The 24,044-nt window shown below is 50.3% G+C and overlaps 10 protein-coding genes and 1 non-coding gene across 11 annotated transcripts; 3 read left to right on the top strand and 8 right to left on the bottom strand.

Annotated features, from left to right (window-relative positions):
- Positions 1-207: 207 nt before the first annotated feature.
- BO85DRAFT_517733 (DNA-directed RNA polymerase core subunit RPB5) lies at positions 208-1,683 on the top strand. Its single transcript, XM_025664929.1, has 3 exons — positions 208-453; positions 542-624; positions 697-1,683. Exons 1-3 carry the CDS (start codon positions 355-357, stop codon positions 1,220-1,222), a joined length of 708 nt encoding a protein of 235 aa, XP_025518068.1. The 5' UTR covers positions 208-354; the 3' UTR covers positions 1,223-1,683.
- Positions 1,684-2,248: 565 nt separating this feature from the next.
- BO85DRAFT_220656 (uncharacterized protein) lies at positions 2,249-2,616 on the bottom strand. The gene has a single exon (XM_025654689.1). The coding sequence runs from the start codon at positions 2,471-2,473 to the stop codon at positions 2,288-2,290; it is 186 nt and encodes a 61-aa protein (XP_025518069.1). The 5' UTR covers positions 2,474-2,616; the 3' UTR covers positions 2,249-2,287.
- Positions 2,617-3,210: 594 nt separating this feature from the next.
- Positions 3,211-4,571, bottom strand: BO85DRAFT_415228 (male sterility domain-containing protein; the record flags this gene model as incomplete). The annotated part of the gene is made up of 2 exons (XM_025657675.1): positions 3,211-4,381; positions 4,438-4,571. 2 exons carry the CDS (start codon positions 4,569-4,571, stop codon positions 3,211-3,213), a joined length of 1,305 nt encoding a protein of 434 aa, XP_025518070.1.
- A 1,444-nt stretch (positions 4,572-6,015) lies between these two features.
- Positions 6,016-8,058, bottom strand: BO85DRAFT_220688 (putative integral membrane protein Pth11-like). The gene is made up of 2 exons (XM_025654690.1): positions 7,401-8,058; positions 6,016-7,332 (listed from the first exon to the last, which is right to left on the bottom strand). The coding sequence occupies exons 1-2, from the start codon at positions 7,757-7,759 to the stop codon at positions 6,039-6,041; spliced, it is 1,653 nt and encodes a 550-aa protein (XP_025518071.1). The 5' UTR covers positions 7,760-8,058; the 3' UTR covers positions 6,016-6,038.
- Positions 8,059-9,858: 1,800 nt separating this feature from the next.
- Positions 9,859-11,511, bottom strand: BO85DRAFT_415234 (histidinol-phosphate transaminase). Its single transcript, XM_025657676.1, has 3 exons — positions 11,399-11,511; positions 11,167-11,340; positions 9,859-11,040 (listed from the first exon to the last, which is right to left on the bottom strand). Exons 1-3 carry the CDS (start codon positions 11,470-11,472, stop codon positions 10,017-10,019), a joined length of 1,272 nt encoding a protein of 423 aa, XP_025518072.1. The 5' UTR covers positions 11,473-11,511; the 3' UTR covers positions 9,859-10,016.
- A 121-nt stretch (positions 11,512-11,632) lies between these two features.
- Positions 11,633-13,599, bottom strand: BO85DRAFT_446725 (phosphatidate cytidylyltransferase). Its single transcript, XM_025659566.1, has 2 exons — positions 13,516-13,599; positions 11,633-13,442 (listed from the first exon to the last, which is right to left on the bottom strand). Exons 1-2 carry the CDS (start codon positions 13,528-13,530, stop codon positions 11,919-11,921), a joined length of 1,539 nt encoding a protein of 512 aa, XP_025518073.1. The 5' UTR covers positions 13,531-13,599; the 3' UTR covers positions 11,633-11,918.
- Positions 13,600-13,931: 332 nt separating this feature from the next.
- Positions 13,932-17,014, top strand: BO85DRAFT_446727 (chromosome segregation protein BIR1). Its single transcript, XM_025659567.1, has 4 exons — positions 13,932-14,178; positions 14,242-14,538; positions 14,611-14,720; positions 14,769-17,014. Exons 1-4 carry the CDS (start codon positions 14,041-14,043, stop codon positions 16,708-16,710), a joined length of 2,487 nt encoding a protein of 828 aa, XP_025518074.1. The 5' UTR covers positions 13,932-14,040; the 3' UTR covers positions 16,711-17,014.
- BO85DRAFT_220753 (U4/U6-U5 snRNP complex subunit SNU23) lies at positions 16,879-17,806 on the bottom strand. Its single transcript, XM_025654691.1, has one exon. It carries the CDS (start codon positions 17,706-17,708, stop codon positions 17,046-17,048), a length of 663 nt encoding a protein of 220 aa, XP_025518075.1. The 5' UTR covers positions 17,709-17,806; the 3' UTR covers positions 16,879-17,045.
- Positions 17,807-18,241: 435 nt separating this feature from the next.
- On the top strand, positions 18,242-19,004 carry BO85DRAFT_220773 (uncharacterized protein). Its single transcript, XM_025654692.1, has 2 exons — positions 18,242-18,817; positions 18,870-19,004. Exons 1-2 carry the CDS (start codon positions 18,391-18,393, stop codon positions 18,968-18,970), a joined length of 528 nt encoding a protein of 175 aa, XP_025518076.1. The 5' UTR covers positions 18,242-18,390; the 3' UTR covers positions 18,971-19,004.
- A 1,208-nt stretch (positions 19,005-20,212) lies between these two features.
- BO85DRAFT_220848 (cytochrome P450) lies at positions 20,213-22,547 on the bottom strand. Its single transcript, XM_025654693.1, has 7 exons — positions 22,245-22,547; positions 22,062-22,191; positions 21,812-22,006; positions 21,605-21,756; positions 21,306-21,553; positions 20,986-21,257; positions 20,213-20,929 (listed from the first exon to the last, which is right to left on the bottom strand). Exons 1-7 carry the CDS (start codon positions 22,435-22,437, stop codon positions 20,533-20,535), a joined length of 1,587 nt encoding a protein of 528 aa, XP_025518077.1. The 5' UTR covers positions 22,438-22,547; the 3' UTR covers positions 20,213-20,532.
- Positions 22,548-23,646: 1,099 nt separating this feature from the next.
- On the bottom strand, positions 23,647-23,718 carry BO85DRAFT_t88. The gene has a single exon. It is a non-coding gene; the product is annotated as a tRNA-Arg (tRNA).
- Between the last annotated feature and the right edge of the window lie 326 nt (positions 23,719-24,044).

Consider the following 24,044-nt stretch of genomic DNA (forward strand, 5'->3'; position numbering starts at 1 on the left):
CGAGCGGGAAGAAGAAGGGAAAGGGGGAGAAGGAGGAGGGGGGGTTGAGGGGGGAAGGAATGGAAAGAGAACGCTGGAGAAGAAGAAAGTCGGTGCTCTTTTCTTGGTCTGGCCTTTGCTGGTCCAAAAGGCGGCGCTTACCGTTTGGCGCTTTTAGCGCTGGCCCGCCGATTTTTCGAGAACCGCATTTTGCTTCCATCATCGCCTCTCTCCCCTCCAGCCTAGACAGCTTCCTGCTCCGCATTCTCCGGGCTTGATCGGTTTATCTGCCCGATTATTGCTCTTCTTCTACCCTTACATCTAATCTCTTTCATTTTCAAGTTTCGCGCCGCGGTGTGCCATCCCCCTTCAACCATGGACGAGGACTACTCTGCAGGCTCCGTGGACGCCGACCGCGAGATGACCAGACTCTGGCGCACGTGGAGGACAGTCTTTGAGATGCTTCTGGATCGTGTAAGGATTTTCTCCAGCTTCAAGCGAAGCGAAGCTTGCAATAACCACCCCGCGATCATCCCACTGACCAAGTTCAACAAATCCGCAGGGCTACGAGGTGACGGAAGATGAAGTGCAAATGCCTCTCCACGAATTCAAGCAAAAATATTCCGACCCTCTAGGATACCCCGAGTATGCGCGCCTTTCATCCCATCCAATAATTTCCCAGTCAACCCCCATCTAACCCCAAATTTCATCAAACAGCCGCAACAAGATGAAAATCAGCGCCCGGCCCACGGAAGCCATGCAAGCGAAATACACGCCCCTGCCTAGCAAATCGAACCCGAACCCCCAGCCGGACTGCGGCACCATCTACGTCGAGTTCTGCCCGGACTCGACCGGCGTCGGTACCAAGCAAGTGCGTACCTTCAACCACTTCGTCGACGAGAACAACTTCCACACGGGCGTGTTCATCACCCAGACCCCCATCTCGCCGTCTGCTGTGCGCCTACTGAGCAGCATGCCCGGCCGCATCTGCGAGCACTTCCAGGAGCAGGATCTGCTGGTCAACATTACCCGCCACGAACTGGTCCCGAAACACGTTTTGCTTAGCCCCGACGAGAAGGCCCGTTTGTTGGAACGTTACCGTCTGAAGGAGTCGCAGCTGCCTCGTATACAGGTGTCCGATCCTGTGGCTAGATACCTGGGTCTGCGCAGAGGTCAGGTCGTCAAGATTATTCGCAGAAGTGAGACGGCCGGTCGGTATGCTAGTTATCGGTGGGTTATATAGTCGGTGGGTTGTTTTTGAGGGTCCTGCGATGAAAAGAATGAGTTGTCTCCGGTTATGGTGATATGCTTATTGCTGAGCCGGAGGTTACGCGTTTCAATTTCTATGCAGGTCCAGCAAAGTGGCCCAGTCTGCCCTCCGGAAAAGTTATATCACAGATGCAGAAAATAAAAGAGCAGACACAAGGAACAAAGACGAAAGAGAGGCTGGATGGAGAGGAAAATACGGCGAGGGGATGAAAAAGAAAGGAAAAGAAAAAGAAAAATTTACCGAATACAGGCATCGGGCAGCATGGCGTAAAGGCGAAAAATCTTCTCGAAAGTGTGTTTCTTAACGGGTGGTGTATGTGTGTATGTATGTCTATGCTATGTCTTATTTTTATTTTAGGTGTGCTTCGGTTTCGCCTCTATTAGGTCTTAAACTACAAATCTATCGATCTACACAAATCATACAATGGTTGAATTAAATGGAGTGGTATCAAGTCATAACTAAAACTTACATTACCACGATATATGTACTTGATTTTCTAGAAACAGTCAATGATCTTCCCTTTCTGTTTTAGTGCTCACTCTTTACTGCTTGTTACTTACTGAATAGGTCTCAGCACGCCCTAAGCACATATTAAGCAGCCTGAGATGAATACTGAACATGATGCACACATATCGCTGCTCGGCATTTTCGAACGAGCAAGACACGAATCAATCTTAAGCTTGTCTCAAAGAACCAATAAATTCATTCCTCTTGTCTTTGGTATGCAGCAACTTCACCACCACCGTATATGACAGCCACTCTCATCTTCACAAGCTGGTTGTGAGCTGACTTTGAATGCATATAGACACCTCCCTCGAACATAAATGTGGCATCCTTTCCGATGATACCGCTTTGGATCATAGTTCGGCCTCCAGGATGTGTATGTATCAAATAAAGCGAGACACGTCATGCACAATACCCGAAATGACAATGAGAGGACGCCTCGAGATCTCTACCTAGTAGATAAAGTCCCTCCATTGAATAACCGGTAAGCTCTCAATGGGAATTCCCCCAATCAAGCTGCAGCTTCTCTCATGATCAAGAAGCTTTTGCCGTTGTTGCAGGGCGACAATTTTGAATCTCGTTGGCCGCGAAATGTCTCAAGGTCATGAGCAAGCCCAAGCTGACCCCATATTTCCCGATAATCCATTTACTAGTCGGATCATATTGCCTCCATTTCTCTGCATTGCGATAGTCCGAGGGAAGAGGAATGGTGGAAATCATGATACCCTTCGCTCAATGCTAGAAGGGCATTGTGATCAGACGATCACGTGATGATCTCCGGTCATCGAAGGGTTGTCTCTCCTAAGCAGTGAGCTAGGGAGTTGACGCAAAACGTTGCCTGGTGAACAAAGAACATTCGAAACGCAAGGTGTCGAGTAAGGAGAATGAGAGTTTGCATGATATCACGTTGCATAACATGTGTTACTATATCGTTTCTTCCACTAGACCGAGACAGTAGAGTCTTGAATCAACAGCGCTATTTTGGACTGTATCTGCCACTTTAGTTTCATTTGATGCCCCATCGTTGCCTGAACAAAGGGGCAGATTGAGAACATAAGAGCGCCATGAGAGTATGAAAGTACCGTAATAATGCTGCCTTGCCTATCCTTGCGTTCTTGTAACACGCAGGAAAACCTAGTTGTGCAGAACAACCTTGTGTAGAACTGCAAGTGTGAACAGATTGGGAGCACTGCAGTGAACGTTCCTTGATTGCCATAAACAGTGGTCCAGTGTAATTCTCAGTGCATGCTGTCCCTAGGGTTCAAGCTACCATTGCTAGGAATCAGAAACCGCGAGTCTAGTTTGAATCAAGCACGGTTTGCAGCGCTGTTCAAAGAATATCTGGGGCTTTGTAATTTGCACGACGAGAAAGAGGGCCCAGAGGCACCGCGGGATCACTTTTCATACTGTATCCTAAAGGACCTACCACGCTACAAATATAGCATCACTGGCAAATCTCAGTGTCCACATGGTTTGCCATAATTGCGATAGAAGACCCAGACTAGTAGCTGAAAAAGCAGGCTCTTATGCGATAAACGGTCCATGATGAAGCGTATCTGCTGTGATTGTGCAAGGAGTTGCTCAACCATATCGACTTCGGTAAACAGGTTCAGATCTGATGTCGCCTTAGAGAGCTCGAGCTCGTTGCTGATTCTGACCGTCTTGTCTTCGGAGAAAGCGAATGAGGTCCCAATAATCGCATATAGGCGGCTCATCTTATGCTGATTAGGTGATTTCCATCCATCAGCTATCCACACCGGACGCAGGTCCCAGGGTATCTGGCGGCACTTCATCACCGATTGAAACAATTTCTCGAAGCTAAACCGAGACTTAACTCCACTGACCGCGTGCACGCAACCGTGGGTCCCTATAGCTAGGTGACAGAGTAGACGATCAACAACCACGTCTACAGGAACCACATCATGATGGTTATTGATTTCCGGGGTAGGTGTTTGTGTCGCTATCTCCCATCGCCAGGATGGGATCAACATTAGCCCTGCGGCAACCACGCTGCAAGGCGATGACATTGGAACACAGTATCCCGGAAAAGGCAGGCGTTGCGCAGGCCCAATAATTGAAGGACGTATAATAAGGAGCTTCTCTTGCCCGCCCATTTCTGCAAATCTCTGGGCCAGTAGCCGCTCAGTCAAATGCTTGGCATAGGCATATGCCCAGGGGAAGTCGTTCGCTTCGTACGTTTCACTCGTTCCATACTTTTGCACTGCACTCCATTCGTCAAGCGGACTGTCTTCCCTGTTCAAATGATAGAAATCCTCAGTGATCAACAGATCGGAACCAGGACTTTTCTCGTAGATATGAGCATTGCAAAACGCCGTGGAGACGTAGACGAATCGATCAAGGGCTCGGAATGAGCTCGCAAATTCGGCAACCATCTCAGTAGCCCCAATGACCCCCTGGGACACTTTATGAAGTGGACTTCCTAGATTGATCGGAGATGCTGCATGAATGATGATATTGATATTTTCGCGGAGCATTTCTTGATCGGGTTTAGACAGCCCCATGCTAGGGCAGGAAACATCGCCTTCGAGGACCACCAGTTTCTTTGATTCAAATAGCATATTTGCTATCTGGGCCGATAAACTCGCTTCCCATTTTGCACGAAGGTTGCTTTTGTGGTGTTAGGAAGCGATGGTATACGCTGGGGTTTGTGTTGAGCGGCTTACTCTATACCTCCTCGGCAGACTAGGTAAATATAAAACAACGATGTCGTTGTTATGAGGCGGTGGATCAGGGCGGTCCCCAAAAACCCACTCCCCCCTGTCACCAGGACTGACTTCTCGTTGTAATATTGCCACATTGTTGGTGTGCTATTTGCAGTGACGGGAGGGAGCATTGAAGAGAAAAGAACTTTTTGCGCAAGTTAATGGACTTTGGAAACTCCTCTAGCAAAGAGAATTCGATGGTCCCAAATGAGAGAGATCCCTGAGATTAAGGTCGTTAACCCTGAATATATTTCCAGAAAACGAGATTATAGCCTAAATTACTCAAATAATTCCTGCAAGATTATCAGTGTGGCTCTGAGAATCACCTATTTCGAAGACCGCATGCAGTAACGAGTCAACTGACTCCAATTAGTTACACACCGTCGTACTACCTACCTAGTCCCAACTAGTATCAATCAATCAACAAGCATACTCTTGTGTCACTATTGCAGCTCATTACCGCTATTTCTGATATATCGCTGTAAGGGACCTTTCTAGGGGCAAAAGTTAAAAACAACCCCCTAGAATCCCCTAAGTATAGACTCAGGTATACCTGGGAGGAGGCGGGTAACTACCCTTGTAACTAAGGATTCACTTCCTTGTAATTGTACAATTATTATATATCTCTTTGGACCGTGCTTGACCATAGAAACAAGGTATTCTGATCACCCACTAGTCTAAGGAAACTTTATTTCAAGCAGCACATATCAGTATAAGCTCCACTACATAATTCTACCATCATTGCCGAGACATACAGGGCTTGACTGAAAGATGTCTGAAGTATATTCCAACCCGTTCTTTGAGGGGCTTATTTAGGGTGGGCTATATCATTCTCCTACTTATATACATGTTGTAACCTCAACTACTCACCAACAAGGTTTGATTTACTGTTGGACATTATGGGAGATGTGTAAATAATGAGAAGATGCAGTCTTCAGTGAAATCCAATTCCACATTTTGTGCATTATAGGTGGAACAATAATCAGTAAGGTTGACTAGGTCTTGATGAGACTCAGGCTGACCCCCCGATCTGCTTTGTCAGCTTTGCAATCTCCTTATTAAGAGCTACGATCTCTATATCACACTTCAAATGCGGCGAGGCGATACCGGCAGCATGGTGGTGGTGTGGGGCGTTGGATTCTCCGTGATGAGCCATACTTTGTTCCATGTCACAGTATTAATTAATCTGGCTCGAGATCGTAAACTGAAATAGTGCCTGTACGTTTAATGAGTTCAGCACAGACTGAATCCTTTAGGTACGTGTTGTGGCAAATTCTTAACTTTAGAAGCTACCAGTCATATATAATATACAAGTTGAAAAGATTAATTCACAGTGCCCACTTCTTAGTCGCTTGACTATGTCTTTCATATATCCTACATATATTACGTCCATCATCAGCTCCAACGCTGAGCTTGGCGCACACACATACCCCATGTCTCAATACTGCTCAGCTGAGACAAAATCAAATAAAGAATTTACAAGTCATATACTCATCCAAATACGTAGCACGTCATGATCAATCGTTAAATCATTCCGAGCATCCTAGACCAGTCGCAACCCATCATCGTCTGGACAGCAATCTCCCCACGTCCTGGAGCTCGACCTCGTTCCCTTCAATGATAGGTGCTGAGACATCAGCCTGCGAGCGGTAAGAAGGGACCGGTGAGTCCGGAGGATCACTGAAGTGGACACTGGAGCCGCGACGGCGATTGGAAGACGAGTGGGAGTTACTGCGCAGGCCTCCAGGGCGAGAGAAGTTGGGCGACGAGGGTAAAGAGAGTTGGTGGGACGGGGTTGATGAGGAGTTGGTATTGAGATGAAGTGTTCGGGATGATCCTCCAATGTCCTGCGTGGAGGCGTTGCTTGCCCTGCTAGCATAATGTGAATATTGCGGAGTTGGGGCACTGGTAGGAGAGGTCGGAGTGGGATTGTTTAGAAGGCTACCGACGTCGAAGATACGGAGGTTGGTGGTATCAGTTGAGGATGATTTGCGCGGTGACTTGTTGGTTTCGATGTACTCGTGCGGACTGACTTTAATGTCTAAGCTGCCCGTGCTGGAGGCCCGGTCGTCTTCACTGCCGCCAGAGCGCTGGTTGAAAGACCAGTTGGGGTCTAGGGTACCGGCGCGGGCTGTCAGTGGATGGATGGGCATCGCGATGGGTGCAGGACGGGGTGTCTTGGTATCTGCAGAGCATAGTGACGGGTCCAGTCGGATACCCAGGTCTGCAGCGAGATCGGAATCACTTCCCCATTGGTGGTGGGTGATTGTTTGGCGACGCACGGAGCTGTGATCCATGCTTTCGCTGACGGAGGCTGATCCTTGAGCCTTTTTGAACTTGTTTTTCTTCGCACCCCTGTCACGCACGAATGAGCCTATGATGACAGCGTTCGAGACCGCCGTGGCGGCTAAGATTTCCAAAGATGCGACGAGCGAGCGGTATTGTTGTGAGCCATCGTTCCAGATGACTGAGGGCACTCGATAACATGTGATTCCGACTAGAATCAGAGACAGAGCGAACAGGATCACGAGGGAGACTTTGCGTTTCAGAGGCATGTGAGTCATCACGATGAATGGAATCGGGAAGGAGACGAGAAGCAAATCGGTCATCACGTCACAGGACCCCATTGTGATCAGGTTGGCATAGCCGAGGCGACATTTTGGACCTGGGTCCGGTACAACTTGCCAGTAATGGTCGAAGGGCTGGCATTCAGCGAGAGTAGCAATAATCACTGCCAACAATGTCGACGCCAGGAAGTAGTAGATGAATTTGAGGAATATCCGGAGGGATCGTCGCCAGATCTTGCCTGCCACTCGCTTGAGGAACTCGCATACGGTGAACTTGGCTATCCAGATGCTATTCGGATGGGGAACGGTTAGAACTGATCCTCGAGAGACACCCGGCGAGAAAGAGGGACAACTTACAAGATAGCATAGAAGATGCGCGCCACAAGAACAAATTTACTGCCAATGACTCGATGATCGATGTCTTCGGCAGACAAGCCCACGGTCTTGGTATTATTGGTACCCCAAATTAGAACGACATGCACGCATGCCATGCGAATTAATAAGGGGATGACACTCGCCATCATCACCTTATCCTCGCGGAAGAAACGCTCGGTCCGCACATAACGACCACACACCCGGACAACGATGATGGCTACTGAAAACGCCGTAGCCCACCAGCTCACGAGCAGAGTGGGATTGTTTTGCTCCTTGGTCCGGGCATCCGGAGGAATATCGGAAAAGAGCCCACGAGATTCAAGCATCCACTGTACATTCATGGCCGCTGTGCCACCTCCGAAGAGGGGCCAGTGAAGTGGAAGCAATCCCCCAAATCAGATAAAGATGTCCGAATAGGTTTCAGCAGCAGTTGATATGAAGCCGTGACGTTCTTTTGTACATTCACATCGTTCACACTACTGGGATCGGTACCTGATAGGCACGTGCCCTACTCCGGATCTGGTGTGGGGAAGCCAGCTCAAAGAGGAGCCGGAAAGTTACGATGGTCGCTGTCAAGGACACCCGAGACACACGGTGGAGATGGCGATCGGCAAACGGTGCTGCTAGTAAAAGGTGACAAGTGACAAGAGCTTTTCTCCTTTCAGTGGAGGTGAGTGAGTGTGTCCCTGCTGGTAAGAATGTAATAACAACGACAAGAGTAATAGTAAGAAGCTCGGACGCGTTCTGTGGATTTGCGGGGGAGGCTTGAGACTTCCTCGCCAACCAGCTCTGTCCGGGAGAGTATCAAGGTAGAAGAGATGCCAAGTACACCGCCGTTCTGACGTCGACTGTAAGTAATTATAAGAAGTAAGCAAGACTTGAACAGCAAGTTCACATCAGCGGAGAAGTAAGTAAGTATTTTTGCAACCAGATTGCGCGATGAGCGCCGCGTCAAACAAGGGGGTTAGAGATAACAACACGGGGACCTCTAGCACTGGCACTGGCACTTATATCTTAACGGTGAAGCATAATATATTAAAGCTCGCATGGCGAGAATCCGCTAGACTTGGGATGGGTCTACGGGTCATGGCGCTCTCGATAAACTTCGCGCTGGGGGGAAAAGCGGAAGATAACGTAGACGGGAACGGTGGGCGCCGGATGTAGCCATGGAGGCTTGGGAAACCAGGTTGCGCGAAATGATGGGGGGGAAATCCCGGAGAAAAAGAACCAAGATAACTTGGGAGCGTGGACCAGCCAGAGAGGAGCGATAGAGCAGGGGAAGAAAGCTACTAGTAGTAACTGGTGCCTAGTAGCTCACCCATGGCGTCTAACACAGCCAATGAACAGGGAATGGCTGGAAGGACGGATACGAAGCCATCGTCCAGCTCACGAGATTGCTTGTGATATGGGAGTCTGCCACATGATTTGCAGCTGATTTCGGGCCACGATCGTGTGGGTGGACAGTCTTCGCAGCGTCATGACTCCTGCGAAGTGGAGATTATCGTTCCATACAGAGAGCAAACTGGCCATTGTGATCGGTGAAAAAGAACAGGAGGTTATCCGCGGCGATAGGCCGATGATCAGTCGATGCGCCGGGAACCAACGCCAATCACCGAATTTCTCATCCACGGGAAGGTCAGTCCTGTGGACAAGCAACAGCAGCAGCAGGAGCAGCTGGAAATGATAAGCCCCTGATAGGGCGAGTGTGCAGGCCCGCTTACTGACAGCGTACATTAGCTGGGCGGAGCTAAACATGGGTGGGTTAGTTACTTCTTCTTACTCCCCTCGCAGAAGAGAGCTAAGCAGGAACCACAAACCAACAAACAAAGCAAAGGTTAAGTAAGAGAGAACGAGTGACGGAGTGGAAGAGGAGACAGACGGAGACTGTCCGAGCGGTAAATCTTAAAACAAAACAAAGCAACGTCCAAGTGTCTGTTTTGTCTCCACTGCCTGGCTGCCTTGAATCCCTCAAATACCTCTCTCAGTTGGGTTCTCAACCCCCGAATAACCCCTACAGCATATTCCAAATCCAATCCATCAGGCACTCGTTGGACTGATCATCATCTTCGTTACACGTGAGATAATAGTATTGGGGCGATGGACCGGATGGACTTAAGAGTATACGCGCAGAACCGAAGAAAAGCAAAGTATGTCAAGCAAGGCACCGGTTTATCTCCGTCATAACATGATTCGTTCTCTTCCTCATGGCCAAACCAGGGATCCCCTGAAACTTTGAACACAGAGATAAGGCGTACTACTTTTAATTACTTACTTACTTTTGCCTACGGTCGGAACCGATGCGCACTTGGCGATTTGTCGGTGTCCCGACCGGTCGATGCCGAGGACACACGCCTGATTGCCAGGGGAGCAACTCTCTCGTGGCCCATAAGCAGGCCTGACCCATGCAATGAGATAAAGCACTAAGGCTCGGAACGTTCTCCTCCTCGATTGATAAGGGATCTCGACCTTTTCATTGTCCTGATCTATCTATGTGTCTAAAAAATCATCCAGTAGTGCTCAAAATGTACAATATCACCAAACGGTCATGAAAAGTCTAGACGCGACGAATGCTGATAAGCCAAGTTCTGGCTCACCTACTTACTTCCTCAGGGACTGGATGTCCGCCCCCTTGAGGATGCCGTCCAGGACCACCCGCAGTTCTTGCAAGAACTTGGTGACCTCCTGCTCGGTTCCCACGGTGATTCGCAGGCAACCCTCGCAGCCAAGTTCCTTGCCACGGAACCGCACCACCACTCCCCTCTTCTCCGCCATGGCCTCGTAAGCAGCCAGCGCTGTCTTGTTGCTAGGCTTGCCGCCCTCGCTAGCCGGCTTATCTAGCATCTCAACCAGGAGGAAATTGGCCTCTTGGCCGCCAAGGAACCGGCCGACACCGGGGATCTTGGGCAGCTCCTGCACCAGCCGATCCCGCTGCACAATAATCTGCTCCCGGTACTGCTTCATCACGGTCATATTGGTCGGCGAAAGAGCGGCCGTGGCAATGGCACTGGTAGGGCTAGAGATGTTGTACGGGGCCTTGAGGCTGTTGAGGAGAGTTGCAATTGGGGGACTGGTGAACGCAACACCCAGGCGGATACCCGCCAGACCAAACGCCTTGCTCAGCGTTTGCATGACCACCAGGTTGGGCCACTCAGTCACCCATTCAGCCAGACTCGAGCCCTCGGGAGCAAAGTCAATGTACGCCTCGTCGACAACCACCACTCCGTTCCACGTCGGGTGCTCCAGCACCTTCTGAATATCGGACTTCTTGATCAAGTTCGCGGTGGGGTTTCCGGGGGAGCAGATATAAGCCATCTTAATCGAGGAGTCTGCCGCAAGTGCCTCATTGATCTTCTCCGGCTGCAGTTGGAAGCCATTGTCCACATCCAAAGGCACCTTCACAATCTCGATATCGTTCACTTGCGCACTAACACCATACATGCCATATGTGGGAGGGCAAGTGAGGATCTTATCCTTACCCGGAACACAGAAACATCTCAACAGCGCATCGATGGCCTCATCCGATCCGACACCAACGAAGAGGTTCTCAGGCCCAAGGTCCTTCTGGGTGTGGGTGTGGGTGTTGCGCAGCTGGCAGAAAAGCTTCTTCAACTCGACCTGGTGACTGACACATGACTTCTTTTAGCAATCCCAACAACAACAACAATTATATCACACAATACATGAGCGACAAGTGTGTAGTGAAGGACCTTGTGCGATCAAGAGAGTGAGTGAGCGGAGCGAGACTTACGGATCCGGATAGCGGTTCAGACCCAGAAAATCAATTTCTGGCTTGGAAGAACCTGTCGACGATCCCGTCACAGTAGACTCCTGCAGGGCGCCTTCGGGATTGAGGGCAAGGCCGGGACCGTAGGCGTTCTCGTTGGCGTCGAGCAGGACGTTCGTTCCATCATCTTTGTAGTCACTGACTCATTAGTGCCTTCGTCACACAGGTAGCGGGGAGGTGGGGAGGGGGAACACACTCTCTGGCGCAACGGTAAGGCTGCAATTTGAGGATGTTAGGGCGCGCGCACTTGGCGAGATCGAATGGAGCCATTGTGAATGAGATTGGATGTGTGATGAGCGAGAGTATGGTGGTGGGGAGAGGAAGAAAGAATGGCAGGCGGGGAGGGGAGTCACCGGTGGCGGGGAAGTTGATCGGCGGAACTCCCGGTGTCGGCGGGAGGGTCGCTCCAGGTACTGCGGCAATTGTTCAGAGTATAAAATTAAGATAAAACGGACAAGTCTTAATCCCACTATTGTACAGTTTGTTATTCATCTATCTATCTTATTCTCTTATGTAATGCTCCAGGCCTTCTATATACTGTCGGCAGTCCTTGGTTTTTGGATCATTTAGGACTCTCAAGATGATATACTAGATACACACATGACTACCAATGCCGTACAAGCAACAACGCCTCAAATGCCTTCAGACAAATGTCATCTAGGGTTGCCCATGTCCCTTCAGGATCGAGCGGGCAATCATGCTTTAGTCATAAGTTTCTATTCTTCAGCTGCATCGGAAGTCTTGGCCTTTTTGCCAGACTTCTTGTATTTATCTTGCTTCTCGCGCAAGTATCGCCAGGTTCGGCTGACTCCCGAGGTCAGGAGACCCTTCGCCGATTGCACCGTACTGGGCCAGCGGATGGTCTTTGCAATGGTAGTCTGTACTTCTTTCGTGAGGTTCTTGTCATCGGCGATCCGCTGTTCGAATGGACCTCCTTGCCTCCGACGCACTAAGTCGGAGTCGTTGTTGTTGCTCTCCTTCATCATCTGGTCGAACTCGACCCGAGGGATTTGATAACGGGTCTGGTACTGGAAGTAGAGCTTCTCACGGAAGGAGTCGGGCAGACGGCGAACCATGTTACCACGCTTGACCGGATCCATGTCCTGAGTGAGGCGCACGTTGGCTTCGGGATCGTCGATCCAATCGCCCTCCGTGCAACGCTTGTCGTTGAACGTGACATTGGGCAAGTTCTCGATTAGGGGCGCGTATAGTCGCCGGAAGTTAGCCATCTGTGACGACACGATGTTGTTCACCTTGCGGGGATCTTCCGCTGGCAGTGCCATGCGCAGATCCCCCATGTAGCTCATGCTTGCAATGGTACTGTACAGTTGAAACTCGGTAAACTCAGCCGGAAGAAGCAGTAGAGCTACTCGGACGGCGGATAGCAAATTCATTTGATTCGCCAGCCGCACCTTCGGGTGGTCACGCAAGATCTTGACCGGCTTTTGCAGCCGTCCAGCAAGATACAAGGTATCCCATTGGCTGAGATCCCGGCATAGTGTATCAAGGTTCACGACCCCATATTTGATCAGTGTGCCATTGACGGTTATGTAAGGGTTGAAGTAAACGCCGGCGCCAATACGATCCTGCACTTGGGATACCATATAAGAGCCCAAGGAGCCCAGGCCAGAGTAATGGTCTCGGTGCTGGCTCAGATTCAAGGAGTGCCAATGTTGGGAGTATGATACTCCAAAAATAAAGTCAATCATTTTCCCTTGCCCCTGTTGCATGTTCTTGATGGCTGCTGGGGCCGACGGGTGGCATTGGCTGGAGCCAGGCGCACTGCCTGTCTGTTGGAAGACACCGGATCCATAGGCAAACGCATATCGAATTGGGGCTCGGAACTGCCAAAGAATCTGACGCAAGGCTTCTTTGAACTCCTGGTTGATTACCATATGCTGGTTGACACCGAAGTCTTTCGAAGGTAGCTCCGAAAATGCCGAGATTGATAGGTCCGGATTCGCATCCCAGTCGCCGGGATCCGACCGCTGTGAGGAGGTAGAGAAGGAGGCTGAAGACGAGGGCAGCAGGAGTCCACGGTCAGTAGAGGTGGACTGCGAGGTTATGACACCAGGGGAAGAGGATCGGTTCGAAGGGGATGAGATGCCATGAGATGATGAAGTCGAGTAGGGGTCAACCGAGAAGGAGCGAAAAGAACCCGGGATGCGCGCATGCCGCGGGAGAGACGGGTTGATCGAACGCAGGCGCACATAACCTGAGTTCGTGTTCAAAAGGAAAGTCTAGCAAGGTGATTGTTAGCCTCTAACGGGTGATGCACTCCGAGGGTTCAGGCATCCCGGTGTCTCCTCTTACAGTAGCTTGGCGCATTGTCGCGATTCCACCAAGGGAAGGGAAAGTTGAGCACAGCGAGGGCTGTAATTAGAAATCAAATCAAGAACCATCTGAGAATGACCGCCTCAGACCATACTTCCAAATCGAAACAAATTGTGAGGAAGGTCAATAGAAGGCGAGGAAGAGTGGAGAGTAGATCTGGGGGGGAAGGAGGACAACAAATGTTCACAATAATGAGAATAATGAGGGTCTGACGTACTCTTCGGCAGGTGTTCTCGGCCTGTTCGATTGCAGCCCGGATGAGGAAAGTGCCCGACTTCGCCACGATCCCGACCCCAGACACTCCCAAAAACAGTCAAGCCACATCTCGCAGGTCACGTGGGGTCGCTCCTCCGCGGCGCGTTTCGGAGACCCAAACACCGCCGTAAACAAGAACTGGGACGGCGGGCGCAGGCCTGGAACAAACAACTTTCGCACTTTAGTCGATAACAGCTCGATTTTACCCCCCAATTTTACCAATCCCCATGTCCTGAATCTCTCGCAGTAATGGCCCAGGAAATGGAGACCTTTGCAGCTCGCCTCGCCAGTTTCGATCGGGTGTTGTATCCCGAGAAACGGAGGTCATCCAGCGCGAAGTCTGCGAAACCGATCGCTTGGCCGCATAGCCGGCCATCTCCCGCTGAGGTATGGTGTTGGCATCTGCACCTTGAGGAAATGCACACTTGCTGATATGTCACACGGTCATAGCTTGCGCATGCAGGTTTCTTCTATAACCCTTACGAAACAAACCCCGATAACACAACATGTTTCCTGTGCCGCAGAGCACTAGATGGTTGGGAGGAAGACGACAACCCCATTACAGAGCATCTCAAGCATACGCGGGACTGTGGCTGGGCTATCATGATGGACATTCAACAGCACAGTTCCAATCCTGCGGAGATTGAAGATCCCACAAGCGAGCGGATAGCGCAAGCCAGGCAAGCCACATTTGGCGAGTCATGGCCACATGACGGAAAGCGAGGCTGGTACTGCCAATCCGATAAGGTATGTTGAGTGTTGCTGCTGTACCTGCTGTGCCGGTTCCGCTCTGGGTGTCTAATTGGCAATGCATTACAGATGGTGGAAGGTGGATGGTATTTCTGTCCGAACGAGGAAAGCAACGACTTGGCCACCTGCCCGTACTGTAAACTGTCTCTGGACGGCTGGGAACCCAAGGATGATCCATTGTAAGTTTGTGTTGCTCCTTCCTTCTTGGCTATCGCTCACTAGATCAGTGATGAACATTACCGTCGCTCGTCAGATTGCTCCTTCTTTGTCTTTGCCAAACCCTCCGGAAAGAAAGGAAAAGGCTCCCGGTCCAAGAAGTCCCGTGTTTCGAAGGCTTCCCGTCTATCCACACAATCCACCGCATCGGAAGCGCCAGTGTCTGAGCTGGACGACCCGGTAGACCAGAGTACTCTGTCCCAATCAACTACAAAAACGAAATCCTCGAAGAAATCTTCCAAATCCAAATCGAAGACCAAGTCAAAGAAGGAAGAAGTGGTGGACGCTGACAGTCAGATGGATATCGATACCACGGATTACAGCCAGCCTGAACCCAAGAAGACGAAACGCACCAGGGGAAAGAAGAGAACTAGTGACGAACTCAAGGATGATGCCGAACTTGTCGACTCAGAGACGGCGGAAAAGCCTGAACGACCGGCCAAAAAGAGAGCCACCAAGTCACGCAACAGCACACAGCAGGAATACGACAGCAGTCTGGAGGCCGTCAAGGAAGATGTACAGGTAGACGACCCTCCTGTCGAAGACGAGAAGCCAAAGAAGAGTCGTGGAACAAAGAAGAAAACCACATCCAAGAGCCGGAAGGTTTCCACAGATTCAGTCGTCTCGAGAGCTGCATCGGAGATTCCTCCCAACCATGAGCACGAAGCAGCAATGGATGTCGATCAAGGTCTGGAGAAGCCTGTTGACGAGCCAAGCGAGGAGCCCCAGCCTAAACCGTTGAAAAAGTCCAAGTCTAAATCGAAAAAGAAGACCAAGGCGGATCCGGAGCCGTCGAATGAAGTGGTAGCGCAGCGCACAGAACCGGAGTCACGGGAGGAGGTTCCAGAGCCTGAGAAAGCTCCGGAACCAGAACCGGAACCACCAGTCGAAGAGATTCAGCAAACCCGCCGCACAAGCAGACGGCAGAGCGCGAGAGTCTCCGATAAGCTTCGGCAAAGCAGCCATGACCAAGAGTCTCCCCAGCCCGTTACACAGCCAGAGCCTGAACCTACGACTAACGCTGGGGCCGACTCGAAGGAACATGAGTCATTCGTTTCTGTAGAAATTCCAGCAAGAAACTCAGAGCAGGGCGTCGGTGCAGCTCAGAATGACAAGGAATCTAAGAAGACGAAGAAAAAGGCTTCGGCGGAGAAGCAGCGAGCTTCCAAACAGGCAGAGCAGAAGGTTGATGTAGAACTTGACCACGACGAGAGCCACGCCAAGGCTGAGAACAAGGCGACGGACGAGCCAGAACAACAGCCTGACACCCCGCAACAACTTGAGCAAGGAAAGCCTCAGAGTCAGACCCCAGATCAGCCATCTGCTCGACGCAGATCCTCGAGGGTTCCTCCAAAGACGGTGGAAAGATACAGCGACATTCCCAGGGAAAAGCAATATGCCAGATCACTAGCAGAATCTCGAAACTCCCACGTCGACCCAGCGCCGGAAGATGACCATCAACCGGGAGAACGACCTGAGCCAGCCACCGTGTCGCCTCTTCCCTCGCCTTCCAAGAGCACTTTGTCACTGTCGCCGCAATCATCTGACGCCGAAAATCAGCCACCGTCTTTGAAACCGTCTGTAAACCGGGCGCCAGTAGCGTCACCTTCCAAGCAGGTTCGAATTCCACTTGTGGCCAGCACTCCTTCCCCCTCCAAGCGAGGGGCGAATGTAAATTCCCTGAAGACATCCCATCCGTGGACTCCCATTGACATTGATGGAATTATCTTGGCTGGAGGTGACAAAGAGAACATCGACTTTGGCGGGTTACATAGCGTCAAAGGTGACTTGACAAGCCCTGAGAAGAAGATGACCGTCGAAGAATGGATCAAGTGGAACGCAAAGAACGGAGAGGAGAAACTCAAGCAGGAGTGCGAGAGGCTAGTCAGCCAGTTCGAACGAGAGGGTGCTCGAGCTATGCGGGTCTTGGAAGGCATAGAATGCATCGATTGAGCGGGTCACTTGGGTATTATCGGTTAGGAGTAAGCGGGTCGGGTAATGGGCATTGGATAGGTACTTGGGTTCATCTTGTTTTTTCAGTGGTACAATATTTTCGCCGCAATCTCTGTTGATAACGGTGCAGTCGGTATATGCTTAAGGGATTTCTGCGCTTTGTGATGCGACAATGATTTTTCCGTGTTTGGATAAAACGAAAGTCTGCGAATAATAAATGCTCAAGCTCCAAACGCCATGGGTATACTGCAGCTTTTAGCCCTGATAAACCATCCCATCTATGACCACGATTTCCAAAACAGACCATGCACATGCCCAAGCTTAACCACACGAGCTTACGCAATAATCCCCAACCTGCCCTCCCAGCTCTCATCCTCCTGCTTGATCCCATCGCCTCCCTTACGACGCTTCTCATTCCTCTTCCTCCTCTTCTCCTCCCTCTCCTTAGCATCCTGCTCCTCCCGCTCCTTCAGCCTCTCCCCAAGATCCAACTGCCAAGCCCGCCTCTCTTCCTCCTCGCGCACCCGCTTCCGATACGCCAACATCCTCAACCGCTCCCGCACATCCTCCACCGTAGCCCTCGTCACTTCGCCGCTCTGTCCCGTCGCAATCAAATGCTGCTTGCTATTCAAATGCTCCACAAGCTGCAAGTTATCCTTGAACGTCAAATCACAGTCCGAGCAGTAGAAACCCGCACCCCGACCTCTCTTTCCGATCGCTGACCCCGACGCGACAATGGTTGTCTTGCCAACCATCGAAGCGACATCGAGTCGCTCTTTGCGCGATGTCGTGGCTTCCAGTTGGCTGTAATCCACCGGCGCGTGCCATTTCTTGCCTAGTAGTTTGGCCTCATATCGGGCTTTGGATTCTTCTTTGCGCTTGGCTTCGTCGTCGGCGGCTTTTTTGGCGTATTCTTCACGGTCCCAGGTTTTGCGGAAGGCTGTGTCCGAGGAGGGCGTGCCGTAGGCGGAGGAGGATTGCTTGTTGTTGGTGCTCATGGTGGCCTTGGGGGTACCCTGTTGGGTACTGTTGATGGAAGATGTGTTTTGGTGTTGGGGTGTGTATATATGTTGATCGATTAATTGGAGTTGGTAGCTTGATATTTAGTTGATGTCGATGGTTATCGGAGGCGAAAAGAAGCTTGCCGGCAGAAACGGCAGGCGGTGGGGAAAGCGGGGTGGGCGGATTTGCAGGACATCCCCGGATCTTACTCTTGATTATTGTTTTGTTCCCCTTAACCCATCTCTGCTTGATCTGGTGTATATTGGGAGTGTCCACTCGAAATCTAGACTTTCTATTTTAAGATATACTTGAACCTTGTTAATGGATTGGATATTCAGGACAGTCGCTCTCAGCCTACATTCTATCTCCACTTTACTCATTTAGCCTTCCGAGTGCTTGCTTGAAGCAGCTCAATTCTTTGCCGCCTAGTCTCGTATAGCCACAATCAGGCATCTTATTTTCGGCGCCTAGGCAACAATTAAGCTGCCTCAATAATTCCCCAAGGCAACCAAATATCCGATCATATTAAGGTGTCTAGAGCATCCAAACAATAGGACAATATTCATTCAGCATTCACAGCTTGGTTACAATTCATATCCTCATAAGACTACATCTGCTTCTTCCATCTTACATCCACATCACATTACCCTCCACACAAACAAATAACACACACACACAATGGACTCATCATCACCCCAAGAAACCCCAGCTATTCCTTCCCTCAATCTGATGGACCTCCCCACGGAACTCCATCTACACATCTCCACATTCCTCCCATACCCAGATGCACTAGCATTGAAACACACCTGTCGCCATTTCTACTCTCTCGTCTACACCGGGGTGCACCTCAAAGTCGACTGGTTTGTCGAGCGCTTTTCCCAGAAACTCGATTGTCCGATGGAGAAATGCTCGTTCCGGACGGACGAGGCTTTCTGTAATAAGACGATTCGAATGATCATGGAGCGCAGAAGACGGCATCTGGAGTGTAGGGCACAGCCGGGTGGGTGTTTGGTCATTGAGGGGAGGACTTGTCAGAAGGATCTGATTCCGTTGTGGATGAAGAAACGTGGTCGTTGGGAGATGATTAGATCTTTTGGAAATGAAGGTCAGTCTGCATTCGAATTTAATGCTTGCGAGATGAGCTAACGTGCGTGCAGCTTTGATTCATGGGCTTATCTTTCTCTGTGTCTTTTTGCTTTGGAATATGAGTGCAAGGTGTGTGCCTTATCGGTTTAAGAATGAGCTTGAGCCGAAATAACTCTGTCAGGCTACTAAACCGCGCGATGGTGACAGTATAACGGCAGCCATTTACACGTCCATCGCTCTTCAGTCGCACAAGACGATGCAACTGATTGGATACTTGACATGAAACCATGTCAGTAGCAGCTGGCTGCTACATATACGATGCACTGATATGACATCTACGCTGATACGACGACACGAACACACATCCACAGCTGGATCTAGCTGGATCATCCATGTAATAATACCTAGTAACCTGAAAGCAATATACGCTATACATTTACCATCATCCCATATCATAGCAGATCTATAATCGAGATTCACTCTATAGTAAGCAATCCAAACACCATAGCTATGATCCAAAGCAAGCAGCAGCAAATTCGCCACCCATCTATTCTCAAACAAAACCAAACCCAAACTCCCAAGGCAGAAGCACGCTATAGCCATATACATATCCATCATCAACACCATTCCGTAAATCCCAAAGAATCCCATCACTATCTTCCAAAAAAACACCGTGAATAACCATCCAACACCGCCCAAAACCCCTAGCATCGAACATTCATCCCCTGATACAGGGTAGAACAAGAAAAACACCCATCGCTCATCCCAAACCTCAAAACAAATCAAAACAAAGCAAAGCAAAGCAGACCAGAGCAGGAAATTCACCCCCCAATCGCACACACCCTCATCGCCCCACTCACATCCTCCACTCTCTCCACATTCACACATCTCGTCCTCGTCCTCCTCCGTCCTCTCCCAGTTCCAGTTCCAGTTCCAGTTCCAGTTCCACCAATCCTTCCCCTCCGCCCTGCTTCGCCCAGTTCCTCGATCATGGCTTCGAGTGTTGCAAGATCGGTTTCGATACTTTGTTGTGAGCGGGGGAGGGTTATTGATCCTGTGTCTGAATTTGATCTTGAGGTGGGCGTTGGTGATGGTGGTGGGGATGGGAGTTGGAATGTCATGGTTATTGTGTTCGGTATGGTGTGGTTGTAGATGGAGATGTAGATGTGAATGTAATTGCAGTATAGTATAGTATAGTTAAGGTATAGGTGGAGAGGTAAGTAGTAGGTAGTAAGGAATGTTAGGTGAGTTATTAGAGTTGATGGTTGACAGTGAGTGAGTGGCGAGATTGCGGGGGTAACCAGTATAAGTATCAATAAGTGTGGTACGTAGTATGTAGATCAAGTCTATTAGGTACGTATATAAGTGGCTGGGCGTTCCTTATGTTTCATTTCCTTTGCCTCATTAAACTATTGGTTAAGAGCTCCAGAATGGGGCTGGATGAGTCAGATAGTTGTCACGCTGATTCTACAGTGACTTAATTGATGGGGGGTTTGTTGGTGTTGGTGTCGCGGTTACCTAAACTAACTGGGGTGGTTTTGACTTGTCTGCCTAATTTCTGGCTTACCCGTGATAACTAAGTAAGTCCTTGGTAACATCTGACAAAACTAAAACTGATCATTCTGCCCAACCCAACGGGAGATCCCCGCCAACTAGACTACGTACTATTCTGCAATTAAATCATGCATGATCTGACAAAACATTATCGATCAGCCATGCAAGGAACTCATCTGTTCAGAACTTCACCTGACTGAGTTCTGCCGCGTGACCCTCTTCCCACGGATACTTGATCTCCAACTCCTTCAGCAGCGCCTCGTGCTGCTTACTCCTGGGCTGAATGCCCACCTCGAACGGTGCCACGTGACTGATCACCCCGTTTAAGAATTTCGGCTCTACGTCCACTTCCTTGCCGTTCTTGATGGGCTTGGTGAAACTATATACGGCCAGCGACTGCGCAATGCTCAGGTAGACGTTGGAATCTGCCAGTGTGCGGCCGGGACAGATGCGACGGCCGAATCCGAAGGCGAGAAGATGGGGGTCGCGCTCGGGGGCGTGGTTCTCAGTTGCTAAGAACCGTTCTGGCTTAAAGGCCATAGGTTCGGGGTAAACATCTGGGTCGTGGGTGAAGGCCCTGAAGAAATGTTAGAAATAGACTTCGACATTCACTGGAAAAAGGCTACGTCTCACCATTGATTCGGCAGGATCTGGGAACCCTTTGGGATAAAGTAGCCTTCGTACATGTCATCCTCCGACGAGCTGTGTACAACCCCCATCGGGGTCACGGAATGCCAACGGAGGGCCTCTTTGACCATGGCGTCGATATATGGCAGGTTCTCGCGATCGCTGAAGCTGGGAAGACGGTCGGTCCCGACAACTCGGTCAATTTCTTCCTGTGCCTTTCGCTGTACGTCCGGGTAGAGAACCATCGCGAGGAAAACCCCGCCCAAGGTGGATATGGTCTGCTCATGATTAGATACGGTTTACGGAGTTCAGAGTGGTAGACTTGCCGTGTCGGATCCTCCACCGTACATTGCCGCGGCAGACCATTTCATGACGATTTCATCAAAGGAACCTGGCTCTGGAACTCCCTTCGCCTCGAGTAAGCCGGATAGGTAGGATGGGGCGTGCTTGTTTTGCGACATCTGATGCCGGACAAATTCGTACGGTTGACAGTTCCAGGCTCGGGCGCTTTCCTTGAAGTTCTCTGCAACGCGTTTGAATGTGGCACCTGGAAACCAGGCCGGGATGTGCCTCACTAATCATCCAGTCAGCCTTCTCCTCTCGTTGTGTGAGCTACAGTGCATACGGAATGGAATAAAATCCACTATCCACACCCCGGGAACGAGGGCCGCGCCGAGATTTCCCATCGCCCGGGCTATAAGATCCACCAGTGGGTCATCCCCATGTGGCACAACGCTGTATCCATATGCTACCTTCAGGATGATTGCCGCTGCTTGCCTTTATATAACCGTTAGCTCTGGTGCATTTCTAGGACCTAATATGGCGGGCTTACTTCCGGATGTGGTCCTGCAGACCTTCGGGGTTATCACGCACCCGAAGCAGGGTACGACCAACTTCGGCCTCTTGGATATGATTGAACCGCGCAACAGAATTGTTTGAACCGATTTGTTGATAGAATAGCTTCCGCTCAGTCCGGACACGCGGGTCGTTGTTGTTCCTCAGACTGAACAAATCCTTAAATCCGCACCTAGCCACCTGTTAGCAGCGAATTAACCGGTCATGGGGGGGCGGTGATTGCCAACATCTCGATAAATGTCAAGCTAGGTCGGTCTGAGTGTGTAGCTGAACGCTTCTCCAACAACTCAACCGCAATCCGGGCATCGTTAATGATTATGAGGGTCTCTCCAAAGACCTGTACCGAGCTGATGGGGCCTACAGATATTGTTAGCTGTGAATAGACACATATGTGTCAGTACTATACGCACCATATGTCTTCTTGTGCTTGTACCAATGCAGCCAATCTGCTTCTCCATTGGCCGGTAGGTCGAGCAGGTTCCCGATGATCGGCTTTGGCTTCGGGCCCGGAGGGAGTGGGGCCGGAAACCTTTTGCGGGTTAAGAAGGACTTGAGAATGACAAGGCCAAGCAGGCCAACAATGGCTCTCACTAGCAGGGACATGATTCAGCGGTCCGTCGGTGTGCTGGTCTTGATGAAAACAGCAAGACTGGGTCCTTTGGACGGGGATGCCCTCATAAGTATGGAGTGCAGGCGCACCCTTGTCTCTGCACGATATATTGCATTTCATATGTTGCGGGGTCAAGAGGGGGTCGTGCATACACTTGTGCTCCTCATTTCAGCCGTATGAGCATCGGAGGTGATAGCAGACGCGTAGCTGAGCGTCAACTAGCTGCACGGCTACCGAAGACCCCATTTATGACAGGGTATACATTGGCCGATATGGTCAGTCGTGATGATAAATGCCATCCATGAAGGTCATGACTCGGTGATCGGCGTGGGGGGGGGGGGGGGGGTGAGGACGAGCTGATCCAGGCCGGTCGCCGTTAGAACGTCTATGCACGATGCCATAGCCTTGCTCGGCGCATCTGCTGTAACGGCTGATAAGACCGTGGCACTCCTTGGCGCATTTCTCTCAGCCCCTAAAAGTGAGGAGAAAATTCATCAACAGTAACTCATCATCGTCATCCTCAATTGTCGCCGATTACATGCACCAACGGGAGTGGCTGCAGTCGTGGGAAAATCATTCGCCAGTCGCATGCTCACCAACGCCATCATCTAGTATTGGGCGGGGAATAGGAAGACCGGCGAGGGTTAGCATACTCCCCAGCTGTTGTAGGGAGTGGTGCAGACAAATCAGGCTTCTCTGATAGTAAGACACGATGCATCTACGACCCGCTCGGCGGGCCGCTGGAGCTGCGAAGGTGGAGACGAGACAGCCACCAACCACCATCTAAACTAGTAGTTTACTGTAGCGTGTGAAGCGTTTGGGAGGGGTCGGAAATGAGAGAACGGATATTATTGGCAAATGATTTGTCTCGCTCGCATCCTGCAGCATGGTGCGTGCAGAGGCTAGCTGACGGACGGACATTGACAACCTTCGTCAGGCATCACTCATCACTCACACGAGTCAGTATGCAGCTCATGCGCATATGTAGGGTCTAGGAAAGAAGAAAAATTTTGTGCAGGGTTGACACGAGCCATGCCCATACCTCATGCACCGCTTGACTGCAATGAACTTCGCAGTTGTGATGGTATAGTCGGGGACACCAAGCTGGTGGAGTTGTGAAGAGAACAGAGAACAGAGAGAGAATGAGGTGTTTATAGTCGGCAGACAATAGGAACAAAAAAAAAAAAAAAAGCAAAAAGAAATGACCTACGCAGGACTCGAACCTGCAATCTCTTGATCCGTAGTCAAGCGCCTTACCATTGGGCCAGCAGGCCAGCTGTTGAAGAATAGTGCGCGATATTTGTAATATGAGGCTAGCTAACCGCTTGCCCCACAGTTTGAACCATCAAAGCGAATTTGAATCTTTGAATGATTCATTCTCGTGGTAAATATGCGAGTTTGCTTTTATTTGGGTCACTGTGGCCCTGCAGTATGTTAAGGCATATGTATCTTGACCTGTCTTGGTACTTTTATGCAGTATTCTGTCGTTGTGGTCTGTATTGGAAAGGTACTGTAGGTGGCGGTTGAAGGTATATATATCTGCAGTGTAGTTTCTATTGTGTTTCACGAATAACACCGACTCAGCTTGTTCCGTCTTTCC

Source organism: Aspergillus piperis, assembly GCF_003184755.1.
Source record: "Aspergillus piperis CBS 112811 unplaced genomic scaffold BO85scaffold_4, whole genome shotgun sequence".
NCBI lineage: Eukaryota > Fungi > Ascomycota > Eurotiomycetes > Eurotiales > Aspergillaceae > Aspergillus > Aspergillus piperis.